The 24,608-nt window shown below is 41.5% G+C and overlaps 3 protein-coding genes across 7 annotated transcripts in view; 1 reads left to right on the top strand and 2 right to left on the bottom strand.

Annotated features, from left to right (window-relative positions):
* Nucleotides 1-106: 106 nt before the first annotated feature.
* tmem276a (transmembrane protein 276a) lies at nt 107-2,617 on the top strand. Its single transcript, XM_004575119.6, has 4 exons — nt 107-822; nt 1,245-1,358; nt 1,457-1,594; nt 1,730-2,617. Exons 1-4 carry the CDS (start codon nt 420-422, stop codon nt 1,975-1,977), a joined length of 903 nt encoding a protein of 300 aa, XP_004575176.1. The 5' UTR covers nt 107-419; the 3' UTR covers nt 1,978-2,617.
* Nucleotides 2,618-7,112: 4,495 nt separating this feature from the next.
* On the bottom strand, nt 7,113-8,306 carry fibina (fin bud initiation factor a). The gene has a single exon (XM_004575118.4). It carries the CDS (start codon nt 8,211-8,213, stop codon nt 7,584-7,586), a length of 630 nt encoding a protein of 209 aa, XP_004575175.1. The 5' UTR covers nt 8,214-8,306; the 3' UTR covers nt 7,113-7,583.
* A 12,829-nt stretch (nt 8,307-21,135) lies between these two features.
* The window catches only part of ano3 (anoctamin 3), a 51,037-nt gene continuing 47,564 nt past the window's right edge, over nt 21,136-24,608 (bottom strand). For all 5 annotated transcript variants that reach the window (XM_076885844.1, XM_004575117.3, XM_004575116.3 and 2 more), the window contains one exon: nt 21,136-24,557. In XM_076885844.1, coding sequence (XP_076741959.1) covers nt 24,375-24,557 — 183 coding nt within the window. In that variant the 3' untranslated portion in view covers nt 21,136-24,374. The remainder of the gene's footprint in view (nt 24,558-24,608) is intronic.

Below are 24,608 nucleotides of genomic sequence, written 5' to 3'. Positions count from 1 at the left end.
TATTTTGTTTAACCCCAGAAAATCGTGTTTATGACGACTGCAAACCGTGACCCACGGTGCGTAAAGTGCAGGTCTGGGGCTTCTCGTGCTTTCAAATATTTGCTCTGTCTCCATCTACTGGAAAGAAACGTTGAACTGGCCAGTATCTAGGCTAGACTGAGTTCAGAGGCATAGAGGAGACAACCAAAATAGCACATCGAGGCCCAAATCTATTTATCCTCCGCCCCCGAATATGGCTCTTTTAGGGGATGCTTGACAAATTAGAGAAATGAGGGCTTCGCCGATTGATCAGCATTTCCGATTTCCAAGTATTGCCAAATTTCCTCCCCACCTTAGACACTGACATCAGCAGCAGCCAGGAGCGGAGTCCCGCTGTCCCGTGGAAATATCACGGCACAGAGGCGAGATACGCATGGAACATGGCTGCTATGAGGACTTTAACCGTGGCAGGTCTGTTTTTGGCTTTTTGCGCTTTGGGACTGATCGCGGTGGCGATCAGCACCGACAACTGGTACGAGACTGACGCCAGGAGGCACCGGGAACGCTGCAAGAATTACTCAAACAAAAGAAACGACCCCGGCTACATTTACATCTCCAACAACAACCTTCCGCTTCGGATGCTGCCAAAGGAGAAAAACGTTGAAAGAAAGGGCTCCAGTGTCAGCGGCGAAATGCTGCTGCGGGCTAAGCGGCACTTCTTGCCTCCTGCCCCGGCAATGGAGTCTCTCTGCAGTCGGCATTTCAACTCCACCGTCACCGGACTGTGGAGGAAGTGCCACAGAGAAGGGTTTGACTTGGAGACGGAGGATTTGATCTTTAAAGGTTTGGTGTCGGGCTTCGTGTTTTTGTGCTGTAACGTGTTTGTTTCGGAAGCTTTGTGTCGAGTGACAGGCGCTGTCGGTAACAATACTTTGTGCACGAATGCGCTATCCAAGGTGCTGATGCTGCGCAAAGACCCTCGAGGCCTACGCAGTATCGCACGGAGTACAGTTACAATGCGATCGACGTGCTGTTTTTTTCTCTCGCCCCAGCACAAAAGGGCAGCCTGTAGTAACAGAAGCCTCGGGATGCGTACAATAAGCTACTCCACAGTGGTGTGGGTGGATGGGTGGGCGGTGGTGGAGTGGGGGCTGGGTGCGTATTTTTGGGAGGTGGGGGGTGGCAGGAGCGAGCCTTGTGATATCCTCTTCATCTCGTCTCAGTGCTAATGTGAGACATCCTTTTTGTGTTGTTTACATCCACAGGATTGGTTCCACGCTGCACACCAATAAAATACTACTACTCATCATCAGAGCTCCCCAGAAATCTGCCAATCAATCTGACGAAGACAATAAGGCAGGATGAGTGGCACGCGCTTCGTGAGTTACCTTTTTTTAATCTGATGAATTAATGTAGAAAAACTGAGCACGCCCCCTGACATACACGGTGTTTTCTGCTGTGCCTTTTTTTTTTGCAGATCTCCAGAGGATGACTGCCAGTTTCATAGGAATGGCCATATCCATCATCATGTTCGGCTGGATCATAGGCGCTCTGGGCTGCTGTCAAGACCACGATCTGATGCAGTATGTCGCCGGACTTCTCTTCCTCATGGGAGGTAAGAAGTTCTTTACATAAAGAGCACTGCCCCGACTCACCGCAGAGGGGCGGTGTGGTCTTTATTAACCGTGGCGCATCAAAACGGGGGGATCAAATCGGGTTGCTGACTTGTTTCATCCTCGCTCTCTGGCAGGGACGTGCTGCATAATCTCCCTTTGCACGTGTGTGGCCGGAATCAACTTTGAACTGTCCCGCTATCCGCGCTACATGTTTGGCATACCAGAGGACATCAGTCATGGTTACGGCTGGTCCATGTTTTGTGCGTGGGGTGGACTGGGCCTCACGTTGCTGGCTGGCTTCCTGTGCACACTCGCTCCCTCCCTCTACCCCCCACAGGCCAGTGCGGTGCACAAGCCCAGACAGGAGAACGGCTGTGTGTGACAGGCCGCGGGCATACCAAACAGACACCTGTCTCATCTGTGAAACAGTGACGAGCCCTGTTCCAGAGACAGCTTCACCCAGGGACTCAGAGAGAAGAGAAAGCCTTCACTTAGCCAGGCACAGAGAAAGCATGGGACACTTGCTCGCACTCACATGGGAAATGATAAAGAGGTGACATTTGACTGAAGACGGTTTCAGTTCCTCTGGTGCTTTTTGATTTTTTTCTTCTGTCCCTCTTTATGAATAAACTGTTGAGTGTCATTGCTTGCTCTTCAAGAGGAGAATATAACAATTTCTTCTTGTAAAATCTGCTAGTTTGAGAAGAAAAACAGAATAAAAAAGAGAAAAAGATGCACTGGCAGGAGGTCAATAGCACAACTTTCAAATGGGAACTGAAGATCAAACCATGGACTTGTAATTCACATTTCAAAGGGCAACTGTGTATCATTATGTACCCATTCAAAACAAGATATGTACATGTACTTTATGAATTGTATGTATGCAGATGCATTTGTGTTTATTCAAGGAAAAAAAATAATGAGCATTAGACCAAACTGTGTTTGAGGGAAGTGTTTTGTTGTTCTTGAGGTCTTACCCCTGTCGGAATATTTTTGAAAAATAAAAGAGCCATGCAAAAGTATTTTTTTCCCTCCCCCCTCATGTAATGCACTGAACAGACATCATATAAAAAGAAACAAAAGCAAAAAAAACCTTTGTGGTTGTCTTATGTCTTAACATGTGTTCACTGTTATGCCAGCAGGCAGAAGAGGCCTGCTAACCGAGTCAAGGCGTTTACAGCATTGTTTTAAAACTGCAGCTGAATTTATTTCTCTTGGTGTTGGAGCTGCTTGCAGGCCACCGTTTTATGCAACCACTTCTAAATGCTTAAATGTGCAAATGTCAGTGGCCAAAATGTGCGTCAGTGACCAAAACTGAGTGACAAAACTGACAGAAATAAATCAGTCCAAATTTAATAGAACATGAAAGTGAAGTAATTTTTTTTCCGCCTGCATGCTTCAGTGGAAATTCAATCTATGTTTATAAACAGCAGGGCCACATAAAATGAGGAATGTCCGGATAACTTCATCCAAAGCTCTCGGATCACAACATGCTGACAATTCACAGATTAACACACTGATGTTGCTGATAATTTTTCAAGGTGTTTTTTTTTTCATGCGTACTAGTTTTAAGAAAAAAATTAATCGTTCTGACAGCTAATTCAAATATTGGCTTCACTCATTTCCTGAACTTTTGCTGCTCATCGGTGCTATTCTGTTGCTCAGATTGTGGCAATCTTCATCTGCAGTCTTCAAATAAATCCCTGTTGTTGATTAGGCACAGTGTTTGTTTACTTAAGTCACTGGAGATTTAAGTAAACAGACACTCTCCATCATAAATGAACAAAATATATTCAGTGATAAAATCATTTGCCAGAGGATGCACAGACTCTCTTAGTGGACCGTTAATTCATTGCAAAGAGCTCCTTTTTATTCCGTTAACAGCCCCTGGAAACATGAAAACATTTTTCATGTAAACAAACAGTAGTCCTCTGTTGTAAATGTATCTAACTGTTCAAACGAATTGTGAAGACTGGTTTGTTTTGCAGTGTTACAGTGTCTGGTATCAATGATACAAAGGACTGTGTGGTTAATGAGGAGGAATCATACATGTCCTACATGTGCCCACATCATTAAAAAGTCATCCGGTGCTGTAGGTGGTCTAATTATGCTACATACCCATGGCTTGTTGGCCAAAGTGCATTCAATTGCTTGAACTTTAAGTATGCTTTGCATTAAAAACCCCAACCCCAACAGTGACTAATACCATGTCAGATAAGTGGAGTAAAAAGCGTGTATGCTTTTCTCTATATAAGGTCAAATGGGACTCTGTGGAGTCTTGTGAAAAGAAAAGCTAAATGCAGCCCATGATTCAGTAGCTTGTAGCCAACTTTTCTTTACAGCGTGGCTTCAGTTCACTGAGGGACTCATTTATGCACAGCTCTCTTAAGGTCCTATCACAGCATTTCAAACAGGTCTGGACTTTGGGCCATTGCAACATCTTTGTTCAGCCATTCTGTTGAAGATTTGCTGCTGCGTTTGGGACCATCGACCTGTTACATAATGCAGTTTTACACCAAGCTTTAACTGTCAGACAGATGGCTTCACATTTGACTATACAGAAGAGTTCATTGTCGACTCATGACTGCAAAACAAGCCTAAATCATCACTTTTCCACCACCGTGCTTGACAGTTAGTATTAAGTGTTCGCTCCAGGATGAGTGCTGTGTATTATGGCCAAGCATCTCCACTTTGGTCCTGTCTGTCCAAAGGAAATTGTTCCAGAAGCCTTTTGTTTTGTTCAGATGCAGTTTTGCAATCCAAAGCTGTGCCGTCATGTTTTTTTCATAGAGAAGAGGCTTTCTCCTGGCAACCATTCCAAACAAACCACATTTGTTTTCCTGATTGTGATATTCATGAACTTTTACATTTAACATGCTAACTGAGGCCTGCAGAGTCTGAGATGTACCTCTTGTTTTGTTTTTGGCAGTTTCTCCGAGCATTGCACAGTCTGAGCTTGAAGTGTCTTGAAAGCTTTCCACGTGTGAATAATCTTCCTCACTGCACAATGATGAACTTCAAATTGTTTGGAAATGGCCTCATAACTCATCTCAAATTGATGGGCAGGAACAGTTCTTGGTATTCCATTAACACCCACCTGAATGCTGCAGACATCAAACTGCCAAAACATCTGGTTTTACAAGGGTGCTCACACATACAGATGATTAATTAATCAAGTGTAATCAAGTAATTAGTAGCACCTCACTGTGCCTTACTCTTTGAATTTCAGTGGAAGCAGTAAGAGTGTACTTAGTTTTCCATAGGCCTGGATGCTGAAAGTAGCAAGGACTATTTACTAAAGTACAGTTTGAAGGCCATTGTACTTAAATGTTGGTATTTTATTCTGGTTTATACTAAAATATATTTTTGAAAAAAATATTGTACTTTCCATTTCTCATCAATTAAGTAATGACTTTACAAATATAAAAAAATAAGACAGACTGATATACATAAATAGTTATAGTTGATCACCAGCTACTATAGAGTAAGGAATCAACTTTTCCAGTTACAGCAAAGTAATGCTTTTTCATTGCAATTAAGCAGTGAAAGAGGTCATCCGTCCCTTCCGAATGGGCTATTCTGCATTTTGTTTTCTTTAACAATACTTCCTATACTAAAATTAATTTTAAATGTAGGATTTTTGCTTACATCCCTGCATACCACACTGGTATAAGTGTTTCTTTTTTACTGAAGTTAAAGCTCTCACTTCTTTTCGTCTTTGACTTAGTTATGTTGTCTTGTTACATCAGCAACATTTGTTAAGGATGTAAATTAATTCTGCCCCTGAGTATGTGAAAGGGGGGGGGGGGGGGGGGGGGGGGGGGTTGGCCTTCAACACAGCAATCTGAAAAAAAGTCTTATCTCAAGATTCACTTTCCTGCTCTTTCAAGAGTCTTTAGCAGAAGGCAGACTTTGCTCAGTGGGAAATTTCTCTGTTGTCATGGAGCTGGTCCACTGAGATGTGTTTAACACACTGAGATGTGTTAAAAAACTTGAGAAGTTAAACAGTATCTCTATTTTTATTGAACAAGAGCTCCTTAAAAGAGCGTCAGATGCAGTTGAATCATATTAAAACGATCAGTTGTTTCATTGCAGTAATAATAACGGTAAGACTAGTAGCAGATGGAGCACTTAACAAATCTCTCCTTTCTAACAATAGCACCCCAGAGGCCTGTCATTTTCGGGTCAGAGTAGTTTCAGGTCGACTGTGGTCTGCATTCTTGACCTTTCTTTCTTTTTCTTAAGGAGAATAAATTCTTCAACAGCATGCTTAACGCTCGGGCAGTCGTGCCTCTAAGCAGCGTGGATCTGAATCTAATCTTGCGGGAAAAAAATATTTTCCTATAGGTGGATTTATATCAGAGCCAAAAAAGACAAATTAACTATGATGGGCAGGTTGCTTATGAGAGGTTTTGCGAATAGCTCCACTTTTACTAACACAGTGGAAATTTTGTCCAAATATTTTAATCAAATCTTGGAGCCCTGTACTGTGCCCCTGGAAATTAAGAGCTGTATAGACATATAGGGTTTCTCAGGAGCTCCTGCAGCTCTGGGTTTTTGCTGTGCTGGTCTGCACTGTGCTAAGAAAGAAAGAGCTGTTTTTTTAAAAAGGGGTCCCTCAGGGGAAGCTGGACTGTGAGGAAAACCAGACAGAGGAAATCACACCCAGTTGCGCCCATTGCAGCCCATCTGGCTCACTCACATCTGCATAGACATCATCTCTGTTAACAAAAAAAAGTAAGAAAGAAAAAAAGTGGGCATGCTTGTAGCTGTTACTTTGTGGTTGTTGCAGACGTTGGCTGGAATAAGAACATTTTACGGTAGTCAGAGAAAGAAAATACAGAGATTACCACCAAAGGCATTTGTGATATTAAATCCAAGGCACTTCAAATGAAGACTGCCTAACAGATGTGTTTATGTGTGACCCTGTTAGCCAGGGTTAATGCTTATTTTGGAAATTCAAAACAATTTTCCATCCATAAACAGTGTCTCTGAAATAAACTCAAGAGCAAAACAGGGCTTTTTTTATAGGCATATAAACAACTTGCCAGTTAAAAGCCTATTTTTAGTAAAAATGACATAATCCAAAACAGCTCAGAGTTTAAACACAGTAACATCTCATGTCAACCTCGAACTGCGTGGATTATGACAGACAAAAGACTAGATAATGATGACAGTGACGGCCTTTGAAGAAGCATATTTCATACTCGAGCAGATTACTTCCAGATGGAAGTGGGAGGCAGTGACAGACTTCAGACGCCAATTAACCACGGCCACTTGAAGGGACAGTCGAGCCTGCCACTTGTAGTGCCAACAGCAAACACGGTGATGTCAAGACATGAGGGAGGAGGAGGGTCACATGAAAGTGAAAAAAATTACAATTTCAAAGATTTCGAGTTCTTATTGCACATCGCAAATTTTAAAGGATGGGAGACGTCTCACATTGAAAAAGAAAATACCTGAAAGTCCTGATGTGGTGAGAAGAATGAAGAACATTTTGTCTTGCTTGAAAGAAAGGGAGAAATATCAGATATTTAATATTTATTTGATCAGTTATGACAACCTAACAGCGTGAACAGCATAGTTAAAATCATACAGAGTTACATATTTTACTGACAATAAATCCATGTTGGGGGAGGGGGGGGGGGTTGTTTTCACACTCTCTCTTCTGGATAAGATTTCTCCTCTGGGGTGGCACTGAGGGTTCCTTGCAGACATAACTTATGTCCACATTTCTTTGTTCCCTCCTGATTCAGAGGAATGTGCTAATATTTCTGTTAGAGCTCCTTCAGTGACACAGCTCCAAGGAATGGGAACAACCAAAGGTCAGAGAAGTTCAAATGCTTAAGAAGGATATTCATAAGCCACAATAAACTTTCCAGTTGGTTAATGAACTGGAGCGTCCTCGCTCTTTCTTTTTCCTCAGTCTCTCGCTCTCTCTTTCATACACACATACACAAACACACACTTAAAGCTCCCACAGCCCCACTAAGAACCAGCATTAAGATACTCAGTCTTTAGGCGGCTCAGCCTGGTACCGTGACTGCGAATGATGAGAGACAGCAGCTCATGTTTATCTTTCAGGCCCAGCGAGATGTCGGTGGTTTCCTTCAGTGCGTCCCTAACGTCACCCACTTGCTTCACCACATGCCCGTTCAGCTGTTGCTCTTCCCTTAGCTCAGTCTCTTGACTTTGTTTAAACTTCACCTCCAGCTCCACCAGGGACTTGTCCACGTTTGAAAAAGCCTCGCCGATCTGGGAGATCTCCCGCCGGAGGAACTTTCCGTAGCTGTCCTCTCCGTCCAGATCCTGGGCCACAGTCCGGCCGATGCCCTCGAGCAGGCGCGCCGAGTCCTCCGCCTGCAGCTTCGTGAGGACGAAGTCCTCCCTCACTACAGAGTCACTGTCCTCTAAGGCCGCGCATGGATACACGTCTGAAAATTTAAACAGCATCTGGCACTTCTCGGGATCTTCTGTCTCCTCGTAATCTCCATCCGGGACGAAGAAGTGATGGAAAGTGCCATTGGAGATCTCGGGCTGCAGGGGCCCAGTGTAGACTGCCGAGCAAATTGGCAGAGATGTGACGATGATGAGCAGCAGTGGGACGGGATCCATCATGCACCTCCTCTCTCTCTCCAGCGAACAGCATCTGGACTGGCAGCCGGATTCAGCGCGCAGTTTTCATCCCGACTCATATTACACAGTCCCCCGTCACCTAAAAGGCGCAGACTGCCTGTTTTAAGGCAGAAGGGCCCCTCTGCGGTGGCTCCAGGGTCAGGCAAAGCGCGCAGCACCAGTGCAGAGTCATGCGGCTGATCTTTGAGCGTCTGTGTTTCCGACCGCAGAATTTTAAGGCATGGTTCACAGCAGAAAAATATCTTTGGGTGGAAAATAAGCATTCCGTCAGTCATATCTAGAATAAGTGGTTTTTCTACAGCGTGTTTTGTGCATTATGCTCTATGATTTACAAATATAACCTCGTATTTAACAGTTATTTGCAATCGATCATGTATCAGCAGTCTGGTTTGCATTTTCATTCCCCCCCCCCTTTTGTTACAATCAGAAACCTTGCTAGACACTTTTCTGGGCATATTTGCACTTTTAGGTAGAACATTTGCACACTGAGAAGCATAAACTTACACACGAGAACCATTAACCATTTATTGATTTGATATTGATCCTTTTAATGCTCTTCTCTCAGGCCCTTGAGCCGCTACTAAGTGCATAGTGAACAGACGCTTTAAGATAAAGAGACAGCATTGGCCATAAATGTAAGTGATTGTCATATGATTAGAAAAGGGTGCAGGTAAGTGTATTTATGCAGCTCTTGTGAAGAGCAGTGCTTATTTCAATACAAGTGCATTCCCACTGTTTGCTTTTTGTCCTTTGTGGGGCGTTTTGTGGGCCTGAACATGATTTAAAGGGTCCAGGAAACAACAAGAGCAAGATTTTTGTGGGGAAAGTTGCATGTGATGTTTAGGTGTTTAGCTGGTTTTTACACGGATATAATACAGACACAGTTTTTTGTGGCAGCTGTTGGTAATAAGCCATAACATGCAAAATTGTTACATGTCTTAATTGCCTTTTTGGAAGTATGGAAACATCCATGGCATATAATAAGCAAAGCGTGGCTCACCAGCAAGAGGGTACAAAGTGCTTCCTTCTACATTCACAGTGACACTGTGCTGCTGAGAAATTGTGGGTTTTGGGATTCAGATGGATGTGACTTTGACATTTACTAACTAAAGGCGCTCCTCAATAGAACAAACCTCCTACAGGAGAATAATTTCACACACCACGTGACAAATCCGGTGTCAGAAATATCAAAAGGAAAATGACAAAGAGCCAAATACAGCGATGGAGCATTAGACTTAAATTGGGCGAGCACACTCAAAAAAATAACTCTTTGAATGAACATAAAAAAATCATGGAAAGAATTTCCACATAATTAAAATTGCTTTATTTTAGCATTATGCAATTCTGTTATTCCAACTTAATGCACTTGATTAATTAATGATGAATCAACTGTTTCACTACATTTGAGTCCAACTTAATTTAATTGAGTTGATCCAACCCATGCAAATTACGTTAGTGTGACAAAAATGCTTAATCGTAATAGAAAGCCATTTATTAATGTGCAAATCCTTTCCATGATTATTTTAAGTTCATTAAATGAGTTATTTTTTTGGAGTGTTCAACAGTCTAGGGTCTGGCTAACATAAAATGTTAAGGCATTTATCATAACTTCCACTCCATCCATCCTCTTATCTTTACCAGGGTTGCAGGGAGGTTGGGGCCTATCCCAGATGTGATAGGGTGACAGTCAGAGTACTGGACAGGTCACCAGTCTATCACAGAGAAACAAACAACCATCTGCACTCATGTTCACAGATATTTTAGAAACGACAATTAACCTAATCCTAATTACTGCGTGACTTTTAACTGTGGCAGGAAACCAGAGTACCCAGAGAGAACCCACTGCAAACTTGGCCAGATTACAGATTTATACCCAAGACCTTTTTGCTGCGAGGCAACATAGCTGGACTGGCCATCGGGCATGCCTGGCATTTGCCCGGTGGGCCGATGTGATTTTTCGTTTTTATGGGCCGATCTTTGTTTGTTTTTCCGTAACGGTATAAACACTGAAAGGTGGTGGATTGGCCAGATGCTGGGAGATGTGTAAAAATAACTCAGTTGTTTGGTGGTGGCTATCGCGGAGCTTCCACAGATTCAGTAACATTAGCAAGTGGTGGAGGCCAGTAGGTGGATGAGAGAAAGGGGAGGCAGGAGGAGGACAGACCCGAGGCGGCCACCAGTCCGAGTGTCAGGTGAACTGAATTTCAGGTAAGAAGTTATGAAAAGCTTGATCAGCTGTTGTTAGAATTTATTTGATATTAATTTCTAGTATCAACTGATGTTTGCTGGAGCCACAGCTGTAAAAGCTGCTGGTCATGATGTCGGTTTGGATATGTGGTGAGAGGGAAACATGAAGATGAAACCAGGAGATGTCCTTACTGGATCATCAGAGCTGAACAGGTGATGGAGAAACAGATTTACCTTTTAGGTGACATGAATGAGTTGAAGGGAAGTTATGAACTGTTTCTGAGAAACAAATAACACCAGGATCCTTTTCTAAGTAGCTGACAGCTGGTAACTGTGCAGGGGCGGGTCTAGCAACGTTTGTCCAGGGGGCCAGGTAGGGCATTAACAGGGAAGGGGGGCACAAAGAAATACTTTTCTTTGTTATGTCATTTAAAAACTTTGAATACATAATTATCTGAATCTTACAACAAAAGTGGTCATCTGACTAAATGTATAGAAATCCATTATTGTTCATAGTAATTTTTTTTAGGGTCCCATCATAATTTCTTCAGAAGTAGCTAAGTACTGTATATGATGCCAGTATTTTCCCACATTTTCTAGATTCTGTACCAGTACTGTGTGTAAAATACCATCAAAAAGTCAATTAAGTTTTATTCTTTCTCACCTGTCTTTCTATCTCCTTTCACTTTTTAAAGGTTATGTTAGAAAAAATATCTTGCCCTGCCATGCTGATTATTGATGTGGTAAATGAATAGTTTATGAAAATATCCTTAAATCTGTCATTTATTATTTTTAATATTCACTAATGGTCATGTCTCACCTGTAGTCTTCTCTGTCTTAATTTCAGGTTTCCACCATGTGTTTCCACCATGTGTTGTAGATGTATCAATCTAATAAACTTTAAGTTTATTAGATTGATACATATATGCCAACAAGACAGTGTATATCACTGTGACAACAGCGTTTGTTTTCATTCAAAGGCTTTATGGTTTTTCCTATAATACCTGGTGGGCGGGTCTCTAGTCAAAATGCCCGGGCTGATTTTTTGTCCCAGTCCAGCCCTGCGAGGCAACAGTGCTAACTACTGTGCCACCGAGCTGTCAATATAGACTTCAAAAAATAGGGAGGCTATGATTACAAGGCTTGATGTAGAATTTTCTGTACGTTTTTGTCCTTTACAGGTTAAACCACAATAAATAGTAAAGGCAAGTACATAGTGTGTGTATGGTTGTCTGTCTCTTCTAACCCCAGTGATTTTCCTGTGGTTTGAACTCTTGGGTGATCTTGTGAATTTTGTGAGTCCAGCTAACTAACCACTCTTAGTAGATTGTATCATGTCAGCTCAACAAGAATAATTTAAGTTGCTGAATTTCATGCAGATCCTACATGATTTAATTACATTCACCACCGAAACATGAAATTATTTTGTTCACATTACAAGCTTGAAATTTGTAAATGTAACAACCACCCAATTTCATTTTTTTGAGTGCAATGTAACAAGCCCGATCCACGGAGGCATCACCCCACCACCCACTGAATCCAAAGGATCAACTGTCATTTTCCAGGTGCCACACTAGCAGGGGTGGGCAACATTTTTTAGAAATGTATTTGCTAAAGTGAATGAAGAGCTGCATTTTGAACAAACTGAGTAGAAGCATTCTGTACATAATGCTCAACTCTATGAACATTTGTGGGGAAAAGAATGAATTCTTAATTCAAAAACAAAAATCTTTGTGTTAGAAATTGTCTACTTTTCCTCAGTATGGTGTATTGTGGCACAAAACAATCCATTTAAAAGCTATATCAATTTTATTTTTCACAATATAATTTTAATCTTTAGAATAAAGGTGCTGAAGTTTATTGCAGAAAAAACATTTGGATTACCCTGTGCTAAAATCAAGTCATAGGGCAGTACAGACTTGCTATAGTCAAAGACGTCACGGTCCATTAATTGGAGGCTGTGTTTTATAGATTTTTTAAATGTTAGCGGATGTTTAATTTCCCATTGAAGACATTAGGGGTCATATTGAGATAGCGCATGGGTCAGTTCTGGCCCTCTGGCTGTATGTTTTCTACATTTGCACTAGAGGTTACCTCCAGAACCCCCCTGTCTATACACTGATGGGTTAGAGCTGCTGTGGTGGTGGGGGGGCCTCCAAATTAATATGTAGTTTTAATGTTGTGCTGTGCCTCCATGGGGATAGGAGTGTCTCAAACAGATTTAGTAGTTAATGCATTTTTATTATATTTTCAGACTGTGAGAATATAGTGAGCAGTGAGCACTCACTCTGATGACTTTAGTCAGGTGATTACATTACTGTAAAGGGGAGAGTCCCCTGGGCTTCGATCCCCTCTAATGCACATCCTGTCCAAGATAATTGCATCATCACCGGGTGGCCTCAAATATGGCTCACAGCTTGTCAGCAATAGTCACCCAAATTGGAAACATATGGTGAGTTGTAAACACAAGGCTGGAAATGTCTTGTTTGGTCCTGTGTTTGATCCATATAGTATTTGCTATAGAGGGGATGCATCTTTGTCACTAAACAATGAGGTAGAGCGGTTGGAAATGCTTTTTTTTTTTTTTTTTTTTTTTAAATAATACAAAACAGACTGGATTTATTCATGAACTAGGACCATGCAAAAATATTCAGTGAGCTCTAAATTTGCAGTATTTCACATTCAGCATGCAGGAGTTGCTGTTCCTTCACTTGCCTTTCTTGACTGACACCAACAAGCAGTTTAGAGCAGCAGGATAAAAGCAGGATTTATAGGATTTGTCAACAGGAAGGATATAGGTCAGCAAGATGTAAGCTGACAGCAGCAGCAAACAAAACCAAAAAAATAAAAAAAAGGTAGGAAAACAACAGTTGAATAGAGATTGGGGTTACTCTTATGGACAGAAATGGACTGATGGAAAAGTGGAAATACAGGGGGGGGCAACTGCTGCAGAAAGAGGTAATGGGCTTTTCTGCATTCTGCTTTTTATTTAATAATTAATGCTAACACAGTCTAGGCTCCTTCTAAGAGTATCAGTAAGCCATGTCAGCATACATAATGGGAGGTTTCCCTCTCTATAATGTTAAAGCATCTCTTAAAACCTTGTGGCAAGGCAGACTGATGCTTGGATAAAGAGGATGATTAATCAGAAGCAGATGTGCTGTTTAGTCAGAAAACCCACATTTGAGATGATTTATGGCCCCAGAAAAATATAGTTAGAGTTCCCCACAGTTATGTCACATATAAAAATCAGGGAGCCCATACAGGTGGATGTTGAGGTGGTGGAGGGGCTGACACAGCTGGTGTCATTATAGGGCAACAGTGGCAAAGAGATTGAACATATGGAGCTTAAATGCACCCCAAAAGTGGGGTGGGGATGATGGGAGGGGACAGAGATATGATGTATATGACACAGTGCAGCTTGAGATGACTGGTTGAACTAGCTCACAGGCCTCCCTCCAGATTAAGCTCATTGCTATAACTGTTCTAATGCAGGGATTTCCCATAAATGGAGTGTATTCTATCTCATCTTAGTCTTCATGGAAATATGTTTCAATTGCACTTTGAAATACATGTGAGAAATGCTACAAATGCACATGTTTTTCATTTCCCGTCAGCTCTGGGTCATCGGAGTGTTGCTTGTTTGTTTGAAACTGCTGTTGCACTTCTGAACACACTGCTGAATGAGGGAAACAAGCAGAGACAGCTTGAGGCTTCTCGGCATGCAGGCCCTCTCTGTTTCTTCTTAAGTCACACACCTGAATAAATACAGCGTCTCTCAATATAAACACGAACAGAATAAACTGTCCTGCTCGCAGAGGCAGAGCGGGGTACCATGGGGTAAAATAAAGCCGCCCAAAAGCAGATGTAACAACACATGCAGAAACAAATATAATTTAGCGGAGTTGGAAGGGATGTTCTTGTTGATCCACTATTGTTGACTTTGTGAGTGTGTACGTGTGCAGTGCATGTGAATAAGAAGGCCCAGAGTCTATTGTTTCTAGCAGATCCCTATTTGATGGTGATGGGCTTCCTCATGGTGCATAGGTCGAGGCCCTGCGGGCTGCGTGGGAGACTGCAGAAACAGCGAGCTGACTCACTGTGAGACTGTGAGTCAGCTCGCTGTTAATGACTTCATGCTCATTTCATTCCATCAAAAGGATTATTTTGATGTGATCATTCATATCAGGCTCATGCTCACATGTTTTATTAAAGCAGAGGATTTAAAACGGTGACCTCCGCTAATCAGCAAAAAAGTTTCCAAAGCACGCAGAGAGGACAAACCTCAACGCAACCCTCTAAATCTCTCTATAGCCACTTCAAATCTGTACAGGACCCCCTCAGTCCAGAAAGCATGCATGTTGGGTTAGGCAGTGATTCCAAATTGGCCACAGGTGTGGATGTGAGGATGAAGGGTTGTTTGTCTCCCTGTGTCAGCCCCGTGACAGTCCTGGTACCAATCTGGCCTCCGCACCCTCTGGCTACACACTTGACTCCTTTTGCAAACCAAACAGCCTCAAGCAGAAGTGGGTTATGAATCTTGCTATTGTTAGCTGATTACTTAGCACGCCACCTTCTCATCCGAACACGATCACTTGTGGCATCAAAAAACATGTTAGCAGCCAAATTGATGGATGACATTATGTGACTACATCTATTTGTTTTTATACAATCTATGAACTCCATAGCAGAGACTCAATAGAGTTACACCATAGTGGAGTAGGAGAGGGATTGGATTTGAGCCTGTGGAGACCTGTCTACTGTGAACTGGGAAAGGCTCCAGCCCCTCTCACCGCCCTAGTTAGATGAAAGATTAATGAAGGACTGTTGCTGCAGTTCTGTGAGAAAAAATGCTATCTTTGGAGGACTGCATCAGACTGGCATTTTGGCCATATGCCCTTAAGTGTTTTTTCATTAAATATTCAAGAGAGGTAGTTTTGTAAAATGAGCTAAATTTGGCAGCAACATACAGGAAAACAAATCAGGGTGTTGAAAAAAACAAAAGTGCCAAACAGAAGTGTAAGAAACTTTGGTGAAAAACTGGAAATAAATGTAACATTTTAAATGAAAAAAAGATTGTTTTATATCTCATGCTTCAGTAAAACAAGTTGGATCTTCATAAACACATGGGTAAGCCTTTCAGTCTTGACTGTGCACCACCACAGGACAATCAAGTATTTGTTTCAAGCTGTGTTGGTTTGATTTTTGCAGATCACATGCCGAGTCAGATCAGTCAGATCTCACTGCAGCTGCAGTTGAAATTGATTAGCATCCAAAGCGTGAACTGTAAGGGGTTTGGGAATTAACCGTAAAGTCAGAAGGCTTTTCTCTGGCTTGCTATTGATCCCAGTTTGACAATCTTACAAGCAAAAAGAAGAAATCCACTGAAGCCAATCAAATAATTGTTAAATAATTGTCAGCAGCCCCAATAGACTATTGTTATAACTACAAAACATGCCACTGTCAGCTGTAGCATTATGATCAGTCACAGTAGGGTTTATGCCTTTATGTTATGAACTGCGCATACTCATCACCGAAAGCAACAAGGTCTCCAGCCCATCTGTGATGAAGGAGCATTAAATTATTAATCCACTGGAAATCCACCTGCTGAAGGTCACATTTATATTCAAAAGTCTAAACGAGGGAGATTTTTCTCACACTGCCCTTCCCTCCTGTGCACTGTCTCTCTGTCGTCTCCCCGTGCTCATCACTCGTTTCCTGCGTTGAGTCGCCCGCTTTAATGATGACTTTTCATGTGGAAACTCTGCAGATTTCACCTCCCACGCAAGTGTTGACACGGAATTAAGTGCCCCTAGTTCCACACAGCTACACAGCTTCCACTGCTTGCTTTACTAGAGTGTGCTTTACTGAACTTCTTGTAAAAGTTCACACATTTTTCTGGACTGCGTTCACTTTTCATAGATTTTCTGAGCATTGTGTTGCAGCTTGCACCTTTAAAACATAAAGAGAACCAGTTTGCTAATGATTATCACACCGGCATTGAGACCATCAACAGCAGCGCAACAGTGACTGACATCAGAGCTGTGCGGTATGACTGTCTTCAGTGCTACCAGCATAAAAGTTTGTATAAACACACACGAATGAGAATAATCAGGATAATAATCACAAACATGAACCAGTAATATGTTAAAGTGGCCAAGCAGATGCAACATAACACATTTTTACAAGGTAGGACCAGATGTTGGATTAATCTTTTCATGTTTACTTTGAAGCAGCATGCACTTCACTGTCAGTTTTCATGTTCTCTAATAGGAAACGACCAAAAAATGCTTTCAAAAGTAAAATGAGTTCTGGTGTGGGAGTACACCCACTCTCCTAATACTATTACTGCTAACTCTATTATGAGAATAATAGCATGATGGCATAAAAAGATGGAGTCTGCTCATTAAGGTCCTGGTGCTTCAGAGACGCAGGTTTTGCTTTGTCCCTCTGCACAGCCGCCAAATCGTTCATCCATTGAGCTCTGTGAAGTAATTTGAGGCTGCTTCTCTGTGCAGGAGGCTTTACCTAGGTCCACTCATCCATCATCACTGTTATTCACGCCTCATATCTGAGTCTCACCTCTTTACACCCAGCTCATTTTCCCAACGTGCGTGCTGCACATCTATCTTCCCCTCGTATGCTCTGCAAAATACCAAATTATATTCTTATAAATGTTACTCAAAGTGGTTCAGCTGCGTGTCTAAAATTGTCTCTCTCTGATAGGTATTATGCCACCAGATAAGAAAAAAACTTGCTCACGATGACAAAAATGGCTACCATGTATCCATTTAGAATGCGTGTTGCTAACAAAAAACCCCAAAAAACCAAAAATGAAGCTGATGGGAACGCTGTCTGGATTGTTTGGGCTACTGCATGACCTTTAGGAGCAAAAAAAAAAAAAAAAAAACAGACTATGAGCCCCAATTTTTCTAATGGTGTGACAGAAGAAAACTTGTTACTTGATGGAAACTCTGGTGAGCACTTAATCAGAAGGTTTGGGGTTCAATCCCCTGGCTCCTCCAGTGTCGTTGCTGTGCCAAACAGTGATTTCAAATGTTTCTGTATATTTTCTGTGTAATACTTTTGCTTACACTGGCACATAGACTGGAGTCAACAGGAATTATGAAGGGCTTATATATAAAATAAACAAATGACCTGTTTTGTAAGTATATTCATGACTGCATTATTGTGCCTACAGTATAATCAGTCCAGTCGTTTTTGACCACAAAGAATATCTTTGCAGAGCTGTGATGTTATATTTTTTGCAATTTCTGCTGCCCTCCTGGCCACATCTCTCTGGAAAAAGACATTTTAAATGTCAATTACACTTTTAGTCACTGATTGCAGCTTCTACATCGTGACATGAATGTTCTTTCTGGTTCAAAATGGCTTGATATCATTCATGAGAGATATGTTTGACAGATTATAGGCCAACAAGTGATTTGCAACAGTTCAAATATGGGCAATCATTTTTGGCAGATGGTCACGTTTCGACACAACAGTTGTCGCCGATGCATTCATTAGCATGTTAGCTTCTGCATTAAGCACTTAAACTGCATAGAGCGTGTGTCAATGGTTGAACACAATGTAAAAGGCTTTTGAGTGGTAAGCGAAAAGCTAGACCAGTAAATACCAGTCCATTTAGCTGGTGAGAAAACTCACTCGGAACATCCTCCACGCTGACGCAGAGGGTGCAGAGAAAAATGTTAGTGGGCTTTCAACCTGTGAGGATCATGTCTGCACAAAATGTCATGGCACACTGACTAAAAGATTGTGAGATCTCTTTCTGGAGAACGACCATGAATCATCTTTGAATCATCTCTCTAGGACAACTAAAACTTAACTACCAGATGAAATCAGTGGAAATTCATAAATATTCTGACTTGCTTGTGAAAACACATTTTTCCATTACAAATCTCATTAAGTACACATTATGGAAGAGTAAACACCTCCCTACATAATGCTGAGAGCATTTTCCTGCACTGAGCTATCTCAGTGCTCTGATTTGTTGCTGCTGGTCTTTATTTACTCGCTGTCCTGTTTACACATCTGTGCTGGTGGATTTATGACGGCAGTCTCAGGGGATCTATTGATTGCCTTTCTAACTTGTAGTGTAGATCTGTGTTGTATCAATAACGTCAGTCACATGGCGCTGCTCTTGGAGACCAAGAACTGATGTCTGCAGTCAGGGGTGGAAAGATAGTTAAATCATTCAGTATATGGTTGCTCAGCCTAAAATGTGAATAACCTTTCTGTTTTAGTGGCAGAGCTACTAACGTGCTTCTCAGTGGAGAATAAATATTGTATTGAACCAGAGCATCTGTCGTTTTGTCGGGAGCAGACATGTGAAAAGATTGCTTGTCTCTCTGGAGCCTTTTCATCCATTTGTTTGACTTTCTTACATTATTCATTCATTTTTTTCCTTCTTTTTTTCAGCAGAATCAGAATGTTCTCAGTTTGTTTTATTCGATATATGACAACAATAATAACATAAATGATAATCATGGCACCCATCACAGCAATATTTGGACACCGAGGGTCTCTTTCGTCTTTTATTTAATCCTCAGTTTGAAAACAGCCACAAGAGCCTCACAGTAATCGGAACTGGTTTATATGGTCAGTGTTTTCCATCAGACTTGGACGTGCTTTAAAACTGAACAGTGAAACTTTTTGTGGCTAAAATATAAAATAACAAGTCGAGCTTCTCAAGGGTTGACTGTTCAATCAAGCCTTGAAAAAAAATAACTATGTATATAACTTTTTTCAAAATGTGAGATAGCCACTTTGTTAGGTACACCTTCATAGTACTGGGGTGAACCCCCTTCTGAAGCAGAAGCTATCTCCTCTTCCAACACAGGTTCTCTATTGGATTGAGAGCAGCTAAGCATTTGAGCAGTGCACAGTGTATTCTTTGTTATGTACTGTATATAAAACACAGTTTGAGACCTTCCTGCTGTCAGAAGATGGGTACACTGTGGTAATAAAGGAATGGACATGGTAAGCAACAATACTCAAGTAGGCTGTGAGGTTTAAATGATGGTCAGTTGGTACTAAGGGGCTCAAAGTGTGGCAAGAAAATATCTCCCACACAATTACACTGCAGGCCTGAACATCGATACAAGAGGAGTGGCACTGCGCTTCTGCTGTAGCTCATCTGCTTGAAGGTTCAGCATGTTTCAAGTTTTATTTGTCATGTACAGGTAAAATGGCACATTACTACTGGAAATGAAATTCTTGGGTTCAGAGCACTCTCAATATCGCACATAAAAAGGTAAGTAAGTAACACTTGGATAAAAATAAGATGAGGTATATAAATAAAGAAAAAAATATAACAGAATAAAATAAATAAATACAGATTACTAAAACTACTGTAGGCTCTCGTGTAGAGGTGTAGACTGATTGTACAAAATAAACTGCCCAGTGTTTCAGTAGTTCAGTAGACTGATGGCTCGTGGGTAGAAACTGTCCCTGAATCTGCTGGTGCGGGTCTTTATGCTTCTGCCAATACAGGAGCATCCAGAGTGTAAGATCAGTGCATTCATGTTGTGCCTACAGACATGCTCTTCTGCATATCTTGGTTGCTTGAGTTGCAGTTACCTTCCTCTCAGCTCAAAGCAGTCTGACTATAATAATTGCAGCTCACTGAATAGTTTCTCTTTTTCAGACCATTCTCTGTAAACCCTAGACACACTTGTGTGGAAAAATCACAGTGGATCAGCAGTTTCAGAAATACTGAGACCAGCGTGTCTGGTACCAACAACATTCAAAGTCACTTACATCACCCTTCATGCCCCATTCTGATGCTCAGTTTGAACCACATGGTTGTGTTGACCATGTCTACATTGCTGACATGTGATTGGCTTTTAGATGTATGTGTTAATGAACCTTTTCACAGGTTTACCCAATCAAGTGGCTGGTAAGTGTATTATTACTACTCAAATGTATTTAGAGTGCTGCAGGATAGTAGATATCTGTTACTGCTACATTGTTTCAGTCGCTGGTTTTTCCCTCGTCTATAATTTGATTCTGTTTTTGGGTGTTTTGCTTCCATTTCATTAGTTTTTTGTCCATTAGTGGCATTTTTTTTCCTTCTATAGATCTGAGGCTTTAAAGTTTTTCCATTACCACATGGTCTAGCTCCTCCCACATGGAGCAACAGTACTAGAAGATAAAAATATCTGTATCCACTTTTGAAATGCTATTCTCCCTGAAAGGCTCAACACTGACATGAAAGTCAAACCACAGCTTTCTAAGTCAAAGAGGTGAAAGGATATATGTCAGTGTGGGCGCCAGAAGAGAGGAAAATACTCAGAGTATAGAATATCAGTCATCGGGGCTCAAAGTAAACGAAATCGTACCATGTTTCTTCTGGACTGTTTAGATTTCATTGTAAAAAATGAAGCCTAATGTTAACCAAGACGACATAAACGGAAAAGCAGATAGAAGAGAAGCAGCATTTAACAGTAACATAGTTGTGGGGGGAAAATACCCCTGCCATACTCAAATAGTGGGTTTGTTACAGAAATGCAATCTTTTTTAACAATATGTTACATGAACACTCTGTGGCCAGAGGCTTGGTGGTTTATGATAATAGTGAGGAAAAAAGAAAGAAAGGGGGAAAAAAGCACCCTTTGGTGTGTGAAGAATATCAGCTATAGGCACAAAGGCCTTTTCTCTGCTGTTTATAAGAGAGACAAGAATGAAGCGAGCAGAATTGATTTAAAAGATACAATCCATGATTTATTACAGAAAAGAGTGATATCCAAATTAGTTTATGTTACATTGTTTCTTTTTTTACATGTAAACAGGAACAAAGTAAACAATGTTATTGATACACTTCATGTCACGACTGCTATCGTCCTATTATACAAATAAATCTACGGGCTTACGTCACTGTGCTTCAAGTACATCATTGCTCAAGCACAATCCTATTAGGAGGCATAGAACAGAAAGCTTAATCCCCCTCCAGACTGCTATATTTTCAGAGATGTGCAAGGTCACGCTATTATTACTTATTATACAATACCCAGATTGTGCTATTGCCAACAGTAGAAAGCATGAGAGACACCTTTCCACCACTGTACAGCATTAGTATCAGTGAGGTGAACTGATGAAGATCCACCCAGAAACGATTAGTAACTGGGCAAGCCAAACATCCAAGGTCATGTAATTTTTCATTCATAAAGTGCCCCTATTCCCTTCGGTTAAATGCTTCAGCTGTTAGAGTGTAAGCGTGATTATATGTCCAAGCGGAGGAAGTCTGAGGTTTCACATGTTTTATCAGACTCTGCGTAAAATTCCCGGACATATTTTTTAAATGAATCAGTCTGGAGATCATGCTGTTATTTTAGAAAATACTGCACCAGTATAAAATCCTGCCACATCTAGAAACACACCGGTCCTTCCAGAAACGATCAACACTAAAAAAAACAGGGAAGTGATATGTTTAAGATGCAACTTTACAGAAGTTAGCTCTGCTCAAAGCAGTAGTTAAGTCATGCATACTCCACAGCACAAATGTACCAGTACATTTATGACTGTTCAAAATAAACATAGCATTCAAGGATAACAACATGCATAGATTTTAGGTGTTCACATAGCAGGGAGGATACTCTGAAAACACTGACTACTTTCCTAAGTATTGGAATAAGATTTGAAAGCAAATATCTCTCTCTCTGGTGAATGAAATCGTGAATTGTTGGACTGAATGTGACCCGAAAGGAGTTTTTTGACCAACAACCTGGAAAAAAAAAAAAAAAGCCAACTAAATGAAGTATGTGAGTGCGTTCCATGATCTTTGATCTGCTCTAACATACAGCAAAATAATAAAAAAAACAAAACATGCTTATTATTGTGAGTGCGCATTTGAGTCATGCAAAAACATGGCAGTGCAAAAATATATATCTAAAAAAAGCAGAATACCTTTGATTGCATCTTAGAAAATATGATAAAAAAGTTGATCATTGCAGACATTCAGAGGACACCTGAGACAAGTGGACGTAACGTTTTCTATCTGAGGGTGAGAACGAGTGAACTTGCACGTGATAGCGCAAAATCAAATGTATAAAAACATTACGTATTTCATTAAATGTATATACAAAAAACAGGCAAAGTAAAATAAAGAAAGGAGGACAATCCTTGCAAAATGAAGAATGTTGTCATTGTTGTGCAATGCATTCAGGGTAGAAATTTTCCCTTCAGATGTTAGATTGGTGCAGCTTTTACCTTTACAGTGCATAACATTTTTACATTTAACACCACATGATCAATATGATGCATTTAAGTGTTTGAAGTCCCCATCTCAGTTCACATCACACACCCTTTAACTCTTAAACTCAACAGCACAGAGAAAGGAAATTATCCCGACTCAACCTCGCAGGTCCAACTATACCTGCCACGATGCCTATTTTCCTGAGTTCATTAGGCAAAAACACACTTCTCTAATCCATGACATCAAATCTGATCACAATATAAAAAAAAGGCAATGTCACCAGTCTGCAACTGAATAAACTCTCGCGTCCGTTTGATCAAAGATCAGACAGCTGCTGAAACCGTGTGTCTCACTGTGTGTTTAATAAAAGTCTGCAACAGAAGCTTGTAGCGTATTATGCGAGCGAAGAACAGTGGATAGAAGTTCGTTTCAAAACTGAACATCCAAGCCACAGGTATTTCTAAGTGATCCAAGTTTTCAACCACGCTTTGGGGCTTCCAGCAGCAAATGAAAACCAGACTGCGAGGGTCAGAGCGGAAGAGCAGATTTGTGGATCCTGCATGCGAGCGTACACGTTATGTTAGGGCGTGCGCTGCTGACGTCAGCCGAGATCCGAGTAGGTACACTGCGGCGTGACTCATGTCCAAAACAAATCCTAAACGGAGAGTTCAGAGAGTCTGCTGCAGATCAGGACAACAGGATGAGGAGAGAGAATATTTCTTGCACTTCAAAGAAAAACAAAAAAAAGCACGTGCTGCACAACACAGGCACACGTGATGTTCGGTGACACAAACTGTGGTACGCGGCCATGTTGTTACACTGTAGGCACAGTCAAATTGCACAGAGTTCACATTTCCTCAACTCGAGACAGTCAAGCTCAGCGGTAGCACAGAGATTAACACACAGCTCACACTGAGTACAGACACATGTGAACCAGGCCTCGTGACAGGAAGTTTGTCTATCGAAAAGGTACAAAGCAGGATTACCATGCACTTCTTGTGATGTCTGAGGGAATACTTTGTCAGATGTACTAAATGGATGCTAACATCCTTTACAAGGAGTGCTTTTCAGTTTTGTTTTGTTTGTTTTTTTTCCTTTGCAAATATTAATCAGCATGCTTCAACAGCAAATATACATTTAGGAAGCAAGAACAGAGTCATTCTTATTTGGTAGCCACATCACCAGAATCACTTTGCAACAATAAAAATGCCACTGTAGTTCTGTCACACAGAAGTGGCTCTGCTGATGTTCACGAAGGGTTGGGGCGGTGGCGGGGGAGGGGATACACGGCCATGCTGCGAGCTGCACTGGACTGCAGAGTCAAAGCAAAGTGGTAGCTGCCACACGGAGAGAGAGAGAGTGCAGGATGGGACAGTGAACAGTGCTGATCTGCAGCCCTTGATCTGCATAGTAAACATTACAATTGCAAAGTTGTTTTGTTTTGTTTTTTCCCAGCTAAGCCACAATGCAGCACAGACCCAAGGGCACCCTGTTGGGTGAAGCCAGGTAAGGGATGAGGGCGGAGGCAGAAAGGGTCAGAGCCAGAAACCGGGAGGTGGAACAGATGGCAAGGGAGTGGCCAGTGCCAGATCTGGAGAGGATCTCGAGAGGGTGTCTTTGGTGTACAGAATCAGCCATCAGTGAAGCTAGACTCTAAAAGCTAACACATAAATAAGCAGGCAGGGGAGGTGGAGCTTGTGAGCTGAGGATCGCGTAGCGGAGACAGGGTGAGGGGATTTAAGCTAAGGCCACTCGTGGTGATAACGCTTCCCATTCTTCTTCCTCTCCTTCTGCAGATGCTCGAGTTCTGCTTCATACATCATCTCTTGCATCAGGTACTTTTCCCTCCTCATGCGATCGCAGAGATCCTTCGGCATGTCTGGAATGAGGTACGCTATGAAGGACTTGATCCCAAACACCAGGTGCTGAGGGAAGATTAAATTATTCATAAGTCAACATCCAGAGAAATCACGTGC

The sequence above is a fragment of the Maylandia zebra genome, linkage group LG7, assembly GCF_041146795.1.
Source record: "Maylandia zebra isolate NMK-2024a linkage group LG7, Mzebra_GT3a, whole genome shotgun sequence".
Taxonomy (NCBI): domain Eukaryota; kingdom Metazoa; phylum Chordata; class Actinopteri; order Cichliformes; family Cichlidae; genus Maylandia; species Maylandia zebra.
The sequence above is the reverse complement of the archived record's forward strand: the minus strand, read 5'-3'. Positions and strand labels throughout refer to the sequence as shown.

What these genes read in the sequence shown, in the direction of transcription:
- tmem276a (XM_004575119.6), top strand. Translation starts at nt 420, where the DNA reads ATGGCTGCTATGAGGACTTTAACCGTGGCAGGTCTGTTTTTGGCTTTT. An exon ending in GGATGAGTGGCACGCGCTTC is followed by an intron (nt 1,359 to 1,456) that starts GTGAGTTACCTT and finishes TTTTTTTTGCAG; the next exon opens with ATCTCCAGAGGATGACTGCC. An exon ending in ACTTCTCTTCCTCATGGGAG is followed by an intron (nt 1,595 to 1,729) that starts GTAAGAAGTTCT and finishes GCTCTCTGGCAG; the next exon opens with GGACGTGCTGCATAATCTCC.
- fibina (XM_004575118.4), bottom strand. Translation starts at nt 8,213, where the DNA reads ATGATGGATCCCGTCCCACTGCTGCTCATCATCGTCACATCTCTGCCA.